Source organism: Andrena cerasifolii, chromosome 2 (genome assembly GCF_050908995.1).
Source record: "Andrena cerasifolii isolate SP2316 chromosome 2, iyAndCera1_principal, whole genome shotgun sequence".
NCBI lineage: Eukaryota > Metazoa > Arthropoda > Insecta > Hymenoptera > Andrenidae > Andrena > Andrena cerasifolii.
The window spans coordinates 18,453,262-18,468,554 of record NC_135119.1 but is presented as its reverse complement, the minus strand read 5'-3'; the positions used below and the strand labels follow the sequence as shown (position 1 = coordinate 18,468,554).

Here is a 15,293-nt window from a genome sequence, read left to right as displayed (position 1 = left end):
TAACTCTGATGTAAAACATTTTGGTTGAAGAACCATAGAGGGCGCGAATTTAACGAAAGTCAACAGCAGTGCGTCCTTTAACTCCTTTACCCGAGATTATCCGTAAATTTTATTTTTAATGTAAGAAAATATTAATGGTTCAATTTCAATAACAAATATATTGTTATTGTTAGAAAATCACAATTCTTTTCACGCTATTTTACATTGTATCGTAATTGAAAAATTGTAAATATATCCATGTTATTAAGGTTAACCACGAGGTAAGTAAATACACTTAAGTTACTCCAAGAATAAAGTGACCCGATATTTTCTGTTCCAATGCGGGACAAGCAAGTAAAAAAAAAGGGTTAACAGATCCGTGAGATCATTTCCGTAGTTTATTAAAGCATTTCCAATATATTAAAAATTGAAACGAAATTAAAAATATTTCTTTTTTCACAACAAAAAAAGTAGAGAAAACAGTAACTTTTTGCCACTGCGAAAATGTAAAAGGTTACCCCAGTCAGCCACATCCGTTTTGCAGATTTTGCTCAACACCTGAGTACAAATGTTTGTGACAGAAAGACTACAGATTTGATACAGGATTCGTTATATTCGATGATGAAAGCAGACTGACAGCAGAAAGCCAACAGATTGTACTGTCTTAACCTGCGAGCAGATTGGCGGCAGGGTCTGCTGATACAAATTAATGACAGAAATCGATCAGATTCTGTGCAACGCGATTTGGGGGCAGATAGTCAGCAGGACCTGCTCAGTATCTGCCGCAAATCTGCTGTCAGATCCTGACATCAGGATCTGACCACAGAACCATTGTTAAATGCGGACATAGTAGGCCCTGAATCTGACGCAGGATCAACTGGAATCTGTTGCTAATTTGCTGGCATATTGCGGTCAGTTTGTTTATTGGGTACATGTCCAATGTGGGATACTTTGCGGGACACGTTTTAATGGGGGACAAAGGGTTCAAATGTGGGACTGTCCTGCACAATGCGGGACGTCTGGTCACTTTATTCAAGAACAATTTATCAATAAGTATCTATATGGGAGTTAATATTTTTTCGAAGATGAGGAAAGGACCTAAAGAGAAGACCGCCGATGGTGGCAATTCGAAGTGGCACGAAGAGTATCCTAAAGGAGAAGAGCCATGTAAACATAGTAAATCTGAAGCAGAAGTATTAGCTTTAAAAGCTGAAGCCAAAAGATACTTAGATGCTGAAACTAAGGTTTATGAATTGAAAGAGTCAAAATCTCGTGATTCGGAGACAGCATGGTTGAAAACAGCATTGACACAGGGCACTACCTCGGATAAAGTAGCAGCTGCTATCGTATTAGCGCAAGACAGTCCTAAATATAATTTAGCCAAGCTTACAATGCTGATAAATCAAGTACGAATAGCGAAACACAATCAAAGCAATATGATAATAAAGTCTTTAAGCGATCTTTTTCTAATCGATCTGCTTCACCCCAATTTTATATTACTCAAATTCGAAGAGCAAGATTTAAATCAAATCAGCAAAGCTGATTCCGCGGACACGTTAGTTAAAACTGACGCGGCGAGGAGAAAATTAATGGCGCACTGGTATTTCGAAGACCAGTTGCGCGAGCTGTACGAACGTTTCGTTATGTCTTTGGCTACTATCGCGTCGGACACAGTGGATTCGAATCGTGAAGCAGCGATATCGGTAATGACAGATCTGTTAATAGGAAATGCTGAACAGGAACATAAACTATTAGAGTTGATTGTAAATAAAATAGGAGATCCGAGCACTAAAGTGGGATCGAAAGTTATATTTTGTTTGAACAAGTTATTGCACGAGCATCCGAACATGAAACTCGTGATACTGCGAGAGATCGAAAAGTTATTGTTTAGGAAAAATGTGGCACAACGCGCCCAGTACTACGCGATTTGTTTATTGACTCAGTTTCTTTTGAGCAAGGACGATGAAGATATTGCTTCTACCCTTATCGAAGTTTACTTTGCCTTTTTTAAAGCGTGTTTAAAAAAGGGAGAGCCTGATAGCAGAATGATGGCAGCGATTTTAACTGGTGTAAATAGAGCTTATCCATTTGCGAAACTGGATTCGAATATACTGAACGATCACATAGATTCTGTGTACAAAGTTGTACACATTGGATCTTTCAATGTTTCTTTAAATGCGCTCAACTTATTATACCAAGTGAGTAGCTAAACGTTGTACTGTTTGTTATAAATTATTTTTATGTTTTACCTTCGTCTTATTTGTATAGGTCACAGGAGAAGATGAGATTCAATCAAACAGATTCTATTCTACTTTTTATCGAAAGCTACTAGATCCACAAATTGGAGTCGTGAATAAACGTGCGCTCTTTCTTAATTTGTTGTTCAGAGTTCTTAAACGGGATAATAAAATACCACGTTTATACGCATTTATTAAGCGAAGCTTAGAAATTGCATTGTATTTTCCCGCAAATATGGCGTGCGCAACTTTATATGTAGTATCAAAGATTTTGCGCACGCATAAAGAGTTGAAGAACGTATTACTGAACCCTGAGACTTTTATTAAAATTGGAGACGATGAAGATCCTGAAACTATAGATAGCTCGTTGACCTCGGATAACATTGATGTAGGTGAGAAACTTAATGCGACTGTAGAAGACTCCATTGTATTGACAAATGTTACATCTGAGCCCAGTGTAAATGAGGAAATTAAGGCTGAAGCTAAAGAGGATACAATTCTTGTATCAAATGAACGAAAAGAATACAATCCGTTTTTCCGTAATCCCCTCTATGCGGGAGTAACTAAGGGTTTAAGTACGGAATTGATAACGTTATCTAAACACTATCATCCAAGTGTTGCATTATTTGCAAATACCATTCTCGAAGGTATATTGAATTATGCTATTATTACAGAAATTGAATTTGAATATTAAATATATTTTACAGCATGTAAAACCCACTGCTTTTGCTTGCACAGGGAAACCAATTGATTATACCGGGGATCCGTTAGAAGATTTATCCCTCATGCGTTTCCTGGATCGCTACGTTTTCAAAAACCCCAAAAAATTGGAGGATAAGAAGGTGCAGAAGAAGAATGATCCTTTGGCACAACGTGCAGGGTATACGCCTAAAGGTATTAGGTGCATTCCAGTAGACAGCGCTTCGTATCTTAACGAGAAAGAAGAACGTATCCCAGTCGATGAATTGTTCTTATACCGGTACTTGAAGAAGAGGAAAGATTTTAAGTATGACTCTAAGACAGAAGATGACGATGTAGAAAGTGTTAATAGCGAAGAGTTTGACGACATGTTAGACAGACTGACAGATGGTAAAGACTTTGAGGATTTAGATATTGCGGCTGATATTCAAGCTAGGAAAACGAAGAAGAAAGGTACGCCGACAGTTTTTTTCTTTCTTTTTAAACAAAGTAATTACTATTAATGTATGCCTTATTACACTTATTGCAGACACTGAGGAAGAAGACGAAGATCTAGAAGATGATAGTGTTAAGAGCGAAGGGAGCGACGATTTTGATGATGTCGACGGGTCAGAAGCAGAGTTAGATGAGAATGATGACATGGATGACGAATTGCAAGATTTGAGCGACGTTGACTTAGATTTTGATGACGATATGAGCGAAATAGAATTCAACGATAACAGTGATAACGAAGACGTGTTTGATGACATCAACCCAAACACGAAGAACAAACGGATGAAGGAGAAAGATCAAGGAAAGAGTAGAAAAAGTAAAAGTTCAAAGGGAATTGACAGTAACATATTTGTCTCGGCAGAAAAATTCGCAGAAATGCTTGAGCAACACGGTAGACAAAAAAGTAAACACGGTGGTACAGATATGTTTAGCACTGTAGATGGTGCCAGTTCTAAGCAAATAGATTGGGAAGTGAAGCGACATGATAAGCTTCGGGGCTCGTTAAATAGAAACAAGCGGAAAGGTTCCAAAGTTTTCAAGAGAAATGTAAAAAAGATTAAACGTTAATCGCACAATAAAAGATTTCTAAAGAAAATTGTGTACACGTATAAACGATTAAGGGCGTTTCATAAACTATAAAGAATGGAATTAGTTACTTTAATCGAAACTTCATATCAAGTAATAAACGGCACATACACTTATAATTACTTACATACTAACAGATCTGTTTCCTTTAAGTGTAACCATTACTGAAAGTGGTAAAAAAGTCTCGTCTTGATACTAAATCGTGTTGCTAAGAAACAATCCTTAATTACTACCAGCTGATTTTAACATTCTCAATTTATCAACTACACGAAATCAGTTTCATTAAAAAATTGTAGAAACAAATTTATTTGCTTCAACACATGTTATCTTACGTAAAGGCATTTTTACAATTATTAAAAAGATGTTTACAATTTGAAGATTATCAGTAGATGATTCTCGCTTATATTTTCGTACGTACTGTACATTGTCGTGTTCTATTTAAATAAAGTAGTAATCTGTTTTGCAATTTCTTTGGCAACTGGAGTAATTAGCATATTATTCATATTCAATTACTGAATGTCAAAAAGGTTTTCTGAGGTCGCCAATTGCAAAATACATGAATAACAAAATTAGCAGAAACACTATATTAAGGATACGTTACATTCCAAGTATAGATACTGCTTACTTAGAAAACACATGTTGAGAACTATATTTGTACCTGATTTCCGGATTCTCTTATTTTTAAAAAATTAGCGGTGGACATTGAAGTTATTAGAAACACTTTGCATTAATCCTCATATATAGAAAAGAAAACAAGTAACAGTTGCAAAAGAAGTTGTAAGTGCACATTATTATGAAAGTACATTATAAGAGTACATTCTTCTTTTGCTAACGACACACTTAAGTAATAGGACTGCCTATTTCTTCAAATACAGTTTGCCATTTGTTGTAAAAAAGAACATTTATGACCACGTTATCATTACCAGTGCAATGATCGATAAATCTTCAAATCTTCCACTTTGTGCACGCTAGATTTTGTTATATGCGACAAATTCGAAAGCGTGCTGTGTATGTATACCGGAAGGCTGGACGCTACTCTGGATCAGCTTTCGATGAACTTTCATCATCATGGGTAGGACTATGCCACGTCAATCGTTCTTCATAGAACTTTATCACGATCTGTGGACATTTCTCATTAGCGATTCGAGCAGGCACTAGGTCCGCGTCGTCTGTTCCCTTCCATTTCATCAAAAACATCAGCTCCCCGCTGGAGTCCGTTGCGCCGATAATCCGTTCTGGTTCTAGATTTCTGTCGAAGCCTGGATAAAATAGAAGCACGTTACGCACAATCGAATTAAGCTTACGCGACGGTAGTTACCTTCGAGTTTCTTTTCTTCGGTCGATTTTTTCTTGGCTTGGGTAGGGGTTGGCGTACTTGAACTCTTTCGCTTCTTTTGTTCTTTATCTTCGTGTCGTTTACCAGTTGCGGCGGCTTCCTTCTTCTTACGCTGTTCTTCGAACTGTGCGATTAAATCTGGACAATCGAGATTCTCTTCTGGTTCCCAGGTATTTTCATCGTTAGAATATCCTTTCCACTTCAGGAAATATTCGACCTAAATAGGATACATTATTGAATAGAGGGTCAACGAAAACTGTTGCTCGAATTATAACGCATAATTTGTATACCTTTCCTTTATTCACTCTCCTATCCAACACTTTCTCGACACTGAATTCTTCCTCTCCTTCGGCGTCAGCAGGCGACGGTTCCTTGCCTTTGCTCATCTTAGTTTAAATAATACTGCAAGCACGTCTCACGTTGTAACAAAGAACGTAATGATAAAATATACACAGAGAATGCAAAAAAAAATTCATTTGAAATATAGAAAGAATTGGCTGCTGATTGAAATAACTGGTCGAGCTAAAGTAGCACGCTTGAAGAAGAAGAGATTCGCCAAATGGAGAGTTACTGTAATGTAAGATAATTGCACACTAAATGATTCTACGCATTTGAAGTTTCGAAGATGTAAAGAGAAACGAACACGATGCAAAATGGCGGTACGCCAGCCGGGAAGCAGTTAAAAACTTTATTCGTTGGATTTGCATGGAGGTTCGATAGGAAACGATAACAATTTATACTAAGGTTCATTATCACCACATTTGCGAATATCTCGTTATGATTGACTTATAATTGCGGTACTTACTTAGACGACAGCTATACAATATCACGCGACGACGCATACAAGAACGACGCGGCGGGCTTTCTGGCGCTTTGGCGTCTCCAGGCGTCTCATTACCGTATTGCCGCGAAAAATAGCAAGCTGGCCAACATAAGACAGACAAGACTGTGTCAAAGAGGAGATTGTTGCGAGTTGCGATTCTCGCTCTAGCGGCGTTTAGCGCAAGCTCTTAAAGTGCGAAGTTCGAACTTTAAAAAGTTAAGGATGAAGTTTATTACATTTGAAATTAGTCTTCGCCTCCTTCCTTATCGCTCGAAAACAATGTATTAATTTTAGAAAGAGGAACGAACGTACAAAGAAGCCTGTTTCTTCGCCTCGCAATTCATCTCGGATGTTGTAAAAGCACGGACGTGTTATAATAAAGCTCAACTTTTGATCAATCTTTAAATATCTTTGTTCGTTTCTTAATAGTTCTGGTTAATATTCAATAATTCGTTACAAATTGTCTTGTTCAATCAACTTCGCACGATTCGCGAGCAGAATCCTTTTGGGTTCCATGGACACCGGACCACATTCAAATTCCCTCAAACAGTCAGAATTCCCAACGGCCCCGCAACAAGATATAATAAGAGGCGTCACTCGACAAGGACAGACATAAACTAGGGAAATCACTAGACAACCAATTTAAATGCCCATTCGGCAATGATCGGTAAACCACGGTAAACTTCGGCAATAATCAGCAAATTGCGGTAAGGTACATTTAGTCGATTTGAATATCCCGCTCGAATAAACAACCAATTTAATTGCCAAGGTCAAGTAAGGACTTCAAAGGTTCCGCCCGGAGTGACGCCTCTTATTATATCTCCTCTTTGCCATGTCCATGAAATACTGTAGAATATTAACGATGAAAAAAGGCCAACCATGGTAAGTTATCCCAAAATCGAATCTCGAACGGTCACAATCCTTTGAGCCCAATGTGCAGAGAGCTTATGAGCTTACATTGCATATTTATCAAATTTAAATTGAACTAAATATTTTGTAGAATATAATTGAAATCTATTTAACAAATAAATATAATGTCATCTTATTAAAAGAAGCCAAAATTTAAGCGCTCTGTAAATGTTCATTCATACGCCATTACGGTCATGCATCATATTTAGTACCAAAAATGACCACTTCGTGTCGCCACATAATAGGACATACTTTCAGTTCGGTTTTTTAAAAATCCAAATGTGGATTTAGCTGTTGATACGGGAATCAGTTCTTCGCTGTACGAATAAGGATAAGGGTCGTTATAAGAGCATCTTCCGTTTTCACACAAAGAAATAGAATACGATTATTATTTGTGTAAGTAGAATTAGTACTATATATTTTCAAAATTGATTCTGTAGTACTTCTTTTCATTAACATCATACTTCCTCTTCTTTATTGCCTCCCTGTAATGCCATTATTCTCGAAGATTCGTATACTGTTAACAGACATCGGTTTTTTCACTCATTTTTTTTAATGTATTTGGAGAATTGTATGCTATTGAGTTAATGTTTGACCTCTATAGTTTACTGTTTATTGTTATTACTTGCAATTGAATTTTAGCAGTTATAAATCTGATGCTGCTGATACAGATTGTTAAAATATGAAAAGAAGTGTACTGTTTTCAATTGTTAAGTTTTGATTTTTTATTTTAAAATGGTGGTTGATGTGTATTATTAGTAATTATAATGACACAAAATGATATAACTGCATTAAATACATTCCTCTTCTCAAATGAATATCACTTTTAATATTTATAAACATTTAGCTACCTGCAGGATTTTCACAATTGTTAGAGCTGTAAATAATTAATCTTATCTAATTATAGTGTTATTAAAGAATAAAGATAGCAAAATAAGTACATATTTCTAAAAAATTCCATTACAATAACTATACGTAAATGAAGCATTATTTACTTATTTGTTGCTGCAAGTAGAGCAAATAGAACGAAGTTTAATATTTATTTAATATGAATGTGACCTAAATAATTATATGCCTATTTAAATTATAAATTTCTTCAATACCATTTACTAGAATACTGTAATTTGAAACTAATTGCTAATGCAAATTGAGTATTAAGTTCAACTTTTAGTTACAAATTCAATTAATCATAGTCTGGATAGTAATTAAAATAACAATTGATAAGTTTCCTGTGCTCTATTTAAGCAACCCAAAATGTGGATTTTACTTGGAATGCCAGCAGTGATGTACTCAAGTTTGTTTATACGATACAAAAAAAGAATGCGTTGCACTCGAAACAGATGGTTTAAAATGGACCATATGGCTCCATCAAATGGTACTTGGTGTGCATCTGTAGATCTATAAATAGCTAAAATTTGAACTCTCTTTGTGACGTACGGCAGTGAAAAGCCGAGTATGTTCAGTATTTTTATTTGAAAATGAAAACTGATGTTGAGATTACCGTTGCATATTTTATTTAATTTAACGCTGTAAGAAAAATAGATAATAGAAAATCAACATACAATATCTTCTGTGATTGATTTAAACTCTTACTCGCACGTATAAAGAAATGAGGAAACTTCACGTCGTTCTCCCTCTGCCTCTTCTCCATCTGCTTCCTTCCTCTTCCCCTTCGTACGCACACACGCAAAATTCGAAATGAAAAACATTGTAATATTGTTATTATTATATATCCAGCCGTGTTGATTATTTTGAATTATATTTACGCTTCCATTAATATGTAATTATTCAAATACAATGTCTGTGTTCATTGATTATAAAGGCTGTAATTTATTCACAAAGACGGTCTTACCCATCAAAGAGTCATCAGTAATGACCTCTTTGCTTCTTATCTCAGTAACAGCATATTCAATTAATTAATCAAACAAGGCATTTGACTCATTTATAGAGACACAGCATCTACATTGATAGTTTCAACGGTGATGTAGTTCTGCTACAACTGATAGTTACATCAGTGCTGTGGGATAAAATTAATGTCTCCCCTATTTCAGATATTTCTCCCTGCAATTAGCGAGTATAACTAAAAAATGAAGTGTATCTTGATACTGGTTTTACATTTACTTTGTGTCACAAATCTTGGTAGTGCTAGAGAGATTACGTAAGTTTTATATTCACCATTTCATTCTTACAACTTGAATACCAATGATATAAACCAGATTTTTAATTGAAAATATTTCATAAAACTGTATTGCACGATTATTATATTTATACTCCTGGATTTTTATTTGATATCTTTATTACAAGAAAAAATTCCTTCTTAGACACGAAGATATTAAAGATGCAATGTTAAGTTTGGTGCATATGATGCGTGAAAATACCGATAAATTAGAGAGGCACGAGGCACGAGAGCGCCAATTGGGAGAACAGCTGAAAAAGTCACTGGCGCTGTTGACGAAACGCGTATTACCAATTGACGAGATAAAATTTAAGTTGACAAAACTTGACGAAAGAGTCACTGGAGTTGAGCAATTAATTTCCCAGGTATTTTATTAATTAATAGAGTATTTCAACAAGCAGAACAGTGGAGAATGATTTGAAGCATGCAAGTACAATTTCTTATGTAAACGAAAATTATATAATTACACGTTAACAGATTTATAATGATCTTTCAATCTCAAATTTCATTTTTCAATGTTCAGAGGAGTCCGATTTTCATACATATATACCGTTATAATACTTCATAGAAAGTTCTTATTTCGTTTAGAGAGACGAGCGAGAAAGAATACAAATGCAAAAGACTGTCGATACTTTGGAAGATTTGGAAAGCCGTTTGGAGGGATGGCTTACAGATATCGAAAACAAAGTTTCCGAAGTAAACAATCGACCAGACGTTCTGTCACCCCTTGCTGAGAACGTCTCTCTTATTTTCTCAAAATTGAATGACACAGAATTACTGTTGATGGACAGAATTTCGAAAGCAGAGGCAGCGTTGAAAACAGAAGCGATCAAATTAAAGGAAACCACAACTGTTCAATCAGGGACGATACAAGCATTATTAGCAGAGGTAAGAAACTTATACATTAGGGCAGAGCGATACTAAATAGGCGAAAATTGTAAAAAAAATGAGGAAAGATATTCATGTTTGCAGGTTCCTTTTTCTCTTAAAAATGTAAAAATTCACAATGTGAATCTTATTTTGGAAAAATATTCATGTTTGCAGGTTCCTTTTTCTCTTAAAAATGTAAAAATTCACAATGTGAATCTTATTTTTTACATTTTTAAGAGAAAAAGGAACCTGCAAACATGAATATTTTTTTTACAGTTGTGTTCGATTAATCAAAAGACAACTATCCTGCACCCAGGCCAACTGAAAATTCAAATTTAAATTTTCACCTATTTCGTATCGCTCCGCCCTATTATACATACATCATATGTTAAGAAACATGTTGAAACTGAATGTTCCGTAGATCCAGGATATTGGTTCAAGAATTAGCGACCTTGAGATTTCATTGGAAAAAGTCAGGGAACAATCACAGAATATTAAAAAGATATTAAACGAGCCTCAATTTAATTTTGCTTCTAATATGGAACATTACGTAGAAGCCCTGCATCCCATTCAGAAACTATTAGAAGATACTTCTGATCAGATTAAAAATTTACCAAGGTATGTTGATATTATTTTTATTAAAGTTTACATAAATTAAACGAACATGTAATACCTATTATAAGTAATAAATATTACAGAAACAGAAAGCTCTTTAAAGAGTAAAATGTAATACTTATTACTTAAAGGTTCTTCATTTTTACTACCATTGTTATAAGAGATGATTCTTTTATAAAGTATGGAATGAAAATTCAGACATTAATTATTTGAAAACAAAATGTGGATATACATTAAATTTTATTATTAGGATTAGCGAGTTGCAAACCCTACATAATGAGACCCAAACACGCTTACAAGAAGCTAAACATAACTTAAAGGATATTGTTACCAAAGGAATCAATGATATTGATGATAAATTGATGGAGGCTAAAAATGATACGAAAGAGACAATAGGAGCTCTTAGGTAATATTACTATACATTTGAGTATTCTTGACAACAAATAATATTTCAAATTCAAGTTGTTCCTAAAATTAAAATTAGTCTATAATATTTCTATCCATAAAAAACTTAAAAAAAATAAAAAAATTACGTTAAGTACACGAAAAAGCCGAAGACGAAAGCATCGGGAAATTCACGAATTCTGCGGTCTTTAAGCGTTTATAGCTCAGAGCAACGTTAACCGATTTTCATGAAATTTTAGGCATGAATACAACTTACTTCAATCTGGAAACGGGTTTTTTGAATTTTCATTACAGGCTCACAAAAAAAGTTTAAAAAAAGGACTTTTACTATTTCATTTGCTATACCGACCAATTGATTTTTTTTCAAAACGGCGAAACACGTCACTTAGCAAGCTAATCCTTCTACCTTCTAAAAAAAAAACTTTCTTTCGTCCGCTACTGTACGATAGAATGTAATATTTATTAAACAATTATTTGTTTTATAGCTACATTTCTAAAATATTAAACACTTTGAAAGCAACGGATGCATTGTTAAAAAAATGAAAAGAATTAATGTCACTACCTTATCGAGTATTTTACGAAATTTTAGAATGGATTTGGCAAATAATGCTGAGCATGTAAATCAAGAATTACATCATCTTGAAAAGGGTCAATCTGTAATGGTCTCCATGGCTGATCACGTTTTGGATACTAAAAAAAGAGTAGAATACGGAGTGCACCAAATTCTTTTGGAAGTAGGGGATTTGGTGAAAGCGCAAGGCGTAAATATCAATAATACTCTTAATCAAAGATTCGATGGTATATCGAATGATATTATGGACAATCAGAACGGTGCTCTGGCAAACTTGACCACTAAAATGGAACAAGAAATGAATCAGGTAGCAATCAAATGTGAATTCTCTTTATAAAATCAATCTTCTCCAAAAATCTCTTGTTTCGTGACAGGTGTGGCGACAAATAAATGTTATGTATCAGCAAATGACAGAAAGTGCGAAAGCATTGGATAAGTTACACAAGCAGAATGAGGAATATGTTAATGGTACAACTTCCACTATGGGTGGAATGGAAACTAAGGTACGTAAGGATTGAATGCGAATTGGGGAACGCAGCGCATTCGACATAGTACAATAAATATTTATGTATGCAGGTGAGCGAAATAACGAAACGCATGACAGAAGTGGACGAAAACTTGAATTATCTTTTGGGCCGGCTCTCGCTGGTGACACACGAATTTAATCAGATTAAAACAGGATTAGGCACTGCATTAGATAATATTAAAGCCTCGTTTAAAGAAGTTCAAGACAAAGCAAACGATTTAAGAACTCCGGGACCACATCCGATACCCGAAAATTATCAAGAATTCAACGAGCCTAATAATAATAAAGCAAATGGTAAGACTTTACCAAAACTTGTTAATCACATTTTAAATCCACAAATCAACTGAATGTATACTTCTGTATATTATTTTGTAAAACTAATCTACTTTTAATTGGAATTTGTAGGCAAAACTTTAATGTAATACGAGAATACTCTGACATTATGTTATCCATACTTTAGCGACCATAACATACGGAGATAACATAACTTTTTTATATCGATTATTATTTCTTAATCTTTGTCTCTCTATTATTTTGCTGTATTGTTGTCTAATGATAAATAATTTCGTCACAAATTACCTTTAGTCCAAAGTATAGCGACGCTTTAAACGCTGTTTAAAAAGAATATTTGTTTTAGCTGTGAAAATAAAATAAAGCAATGACTACTGTACACTAGTACATAAACGTACACTAACAGTCACCACAGTACATATAACTATAATATAAACTTTTCTTCAAAGTATTTTATTTTAATTACTCGTTTAAGGATAAAGAACATATGCAATTACAGAAATATCGAATGAACCGATCTTCATCGACATATTGATTACATCACAATATTTTAATATCATCGTATACACATATGTTTTAAACTGCGTTTAATATATTGATCCAGAATTGCTCTCTTCGTCTACAGAAAAATTCAAATAAGTCCCACGGAAGCTATAATAAAAGTGTTACTAGAAATGTCAGTTATTAAAATGTAATAAGTTTGGATGAATATATCTCCATACTAAAGAATGTTGAAATTAGCTATATTAAACTCTGATTGGAAGCGAGAATATGAAAGGAAGCGTGTAGAATATTAAATTGTAAGTCTACGATACTATTATTCTCAAAGCAATGTCAATATATATTTTCATACATAGTAATGATTATAATATCTGTTACGGATAAAATGCTTTATATATAAAAAATGTATAGCTTATTACAATATTATACTGACGCATTGTGCAAATTTTTACAACACGATCTCGTTAATCGTAACGAGGACGTATGTATTGGTTCGATATAATATAATGCGATTACAGCGTTTCCATGTCTAAATTACATATTAATGGCTGCCACTTGATATACGATATGAAAGTATGTAATTCATATTCCAAGACCAATATTATCTCATATAAAGTAGAGTAACAATTTAAATACATAAGTGCAATATTTTAATAAGTTGCATATAAGTACATAAAGATTTATTGTTATTATCGTATCTATAAAAAGCTAATGAGATTAAAAGAACATAATTTTTAAGATGGTATTCTAAGGCAACTGTTATTAGAGACCACTTTTACAGAGACTTTTAAAGAATAACTGTTTTTATAAATATATATTCAAACATGAAGAGTTACATTGATGTAATAGTAATAATGCTAATAAGATTTTTCAACTTTGTAACAACAATGTTGTTAAGTAACATCTGTTTCATATTTGCCAAATCGACGCTATTACCTATGCTAGTTCAAATGAATCAATAAAGTATATATATTAATAAAACGTATATTTGAGATTATAATTCAATTAGCATGTAATGGCACATAATCTAATAATCTGTTTTTAAGCTTCTTCGCCTAAGGTAAATTTTTCAAGAGGCAGAAGTTCATAGTTTTGAAGAGATTTGGCTAACTGAAGGAACCTATGCACCAAAGAAAAGTAATTATATATACATACTCATCCATTCTGATTATAAATGTTTTAGAGATAAAACAAACAGTAATGTAAAAAAAACTTGGCGTGGGTTTTGATGTACATCAAAGATAGACCTAGTGAAATAAGTAGTAGCAGTTACATTTGCAAAGAAATAATTAAAAAGACATTAACTATCTTCGTATACAAAACTTTAGAATCTGCGAAAGTACTAATTCATTTAACCGGGATTTTCACTTAATTTAAAAATTTATATATATATATTAACCCTGTTTCATTATTTGCAGTTAAATAAATAATTTACTTTTCCATTGCTCGTATCTTAGTGCATCTACAGTATTCCATGTATGTAATTTAAAATCCTAATTTTTTTATAATAAATGTGGAAACATAATTTTGTGTATGCTCCTATCACTTCAACTTATATATGTATATGTATACATGCATTAGTTATATGTATATATTTAAGAGAAATAATTACCATGTTATTTCTTCATTTTACAGATAAATATTATATGCATGTACTTGGCTCATCTTTTTCTTAAACTTGATGTTTATATTTATATCCCAAATATTAAATTACCTTATATAGACAGAGAAGGTTCAAAATTTCTATCTATATATCATGCGAAAATATAATGTATGCATATTAAATTAACAAAATTGTTATAAAGAAAATTTCAAATAATACTAAAATTAAATTTTGGAACGTTGTTCTTCGGAAAATTATTTTATGCAGCCATATAAATATATATAAGTATATTTTTATGCATCCTACCTACTTTTGCTGTATCGTCAACTTTTTTGGTATACTCATAATTTACGTCTAAATCAACGATAATTTTTTAATTGATTGGTGTAGATAAAAATAAACTAATTTGCTTTCAACTTACTACTTTTTCATTTGTAGCTTCATTTACTGTTTTCAATATTGTGTAATATGTTGTTTTATCTAATGCGGAACTATATCAAATATAATTCTGGGATATTAATAAAATATTTTATAAACTAACAAATGTGTCGAATTTGATGTTATGCAAGTTGATAGTTTTATTTCTTTAATTACAAGTAAATAAGCTGGTATAAAAATTAAAAATATGTTAAATAGAGCAAACTTCAGTCATATGATAGAATACATAATCTTGTA

The 15,293-nt window shown here is 33.2% G+C and overlaps 3 protein-coding genes and 1 long non-coding RNA gene across 6 annotated transcripts; 2 read left to right on the top strand and 2 right to left on the bottom strand.

Moving 5' to 3' along the window:
- The first annotated feature begins 107 nt into the window (after nucleotides 1-107).
- Noc1 (Nucleolar complex protein 1) lies at nucleotides 108-4,002 on the top strand. Its single transcript, XM_076807025.1, has 5 exons — nucleotides 108-260; nucleotides 1,065-2,177; nucleotides 2,248-2,863; nucleotides 2,955-3,368; nucleotides 3,445-4,002. The coding sequence occupies exons 2-5, from the start codon at nucleotides 1,065-1,067 to the stop codon at nucleotides 3,972-3,974; spliced, it is 2,673 nt and encodes an 890-aa protein (XP_076663140.1). The 5' UTR covers nucleotides 108-260; the 3' UTR covers nucleotides 3,975-4,002.
- A 267-nt stretch (nucleotides 4,003-4,269) lies between these two features.
- Nucleotides 4,270-6,281, bottom strand: LOC143366188 (chromobox protein homolog 5). Its single transcript, XM_076807033.1, has 4 exons — nucleotides 6,134-6,281; nucleotides 5,619-5,730; nucleotides 5,311-5,545; nucleotides 4,270-5,251 (listed from the first exon to the last, which is right to left on the bottom strand). Exons 2-4 carry the CDS (start codon nucleotides 5,712-5,714, stop codon nucleotides 5,025-5,027), a joined length of 558 nt encoding a protein of 185 aa, XP_076663148.1. The 5' UTR covers nucleotides 5,715-5,730; nucleotides 6,134-6,281; the 3' UTR covers nucleotides 4,270-5,024.
- Nucleotides 6,282-7,299: 1,018 nt separating this feature from the next.
- Nucleotides 7,300-14,120, top strand: LOC143366259 (uncharacterized). Of its 3 annotated transcripts, none has more exons than XM_076807166.1 (10): nucleotides 7,300-7,456; nucleotides 9,112-9,218; nucleotides 9,382-9,601; nucleotides 9,825-10,124; nucleotides 10,528-10,724; nucleotides 10,972-11,127; nucleotides 11,716-12,004; nucleotides 12,072-12,200; nucleotides 12,274-12,517; nucleotides 14,062-14,120. In XM_076807166.1, the coding sequence occupies exons 2-10, from the start codon at nucleotides 9,148-9,150 to the stop codon at nucleotides 14,103-14,105; spliced, it is 1,650 nt and encodes a 549-aa protein (XP_076663281.1). In that variant the 5' UTR covers nucleotides 7,300-7,456; nucleotides 9,112-9,147; the 3' UTR covers nucleotides 14,106-14,120. The 3 variants fall into 3 exon arrangements, with proteins under 3 accessions (XP_076663281.1, XP_076663282.1, XP_076663280.1); XM_076807167.1 differs by lacking the exon at nucleotides 14,062-14,120 and adding an exon at nucleotides 12,629-14,000; XM_076807165.1 differs by lacking the exon at nucleotides 14,062-14,120 and having other exon boundaries at nucleotides 12,274-14,000.
- On the bottom strand, nucleotides 8,620-9,384 carry LOC143366263 (uncharacterized). The gene is made up of 2 exons (XR_013084709.1): nucleotides 8,913-9,384; nucleotides 8,620-8,730 (listed from the first exon to the last, which is right to left on the bottom strand). It is a non-coding gene; the product is annotated as an uncharacterized LOC143366263 (long non-coding RNA).
- Nucleotides 14,121-15,293: the final 1,173 nt, after the last annotated feature.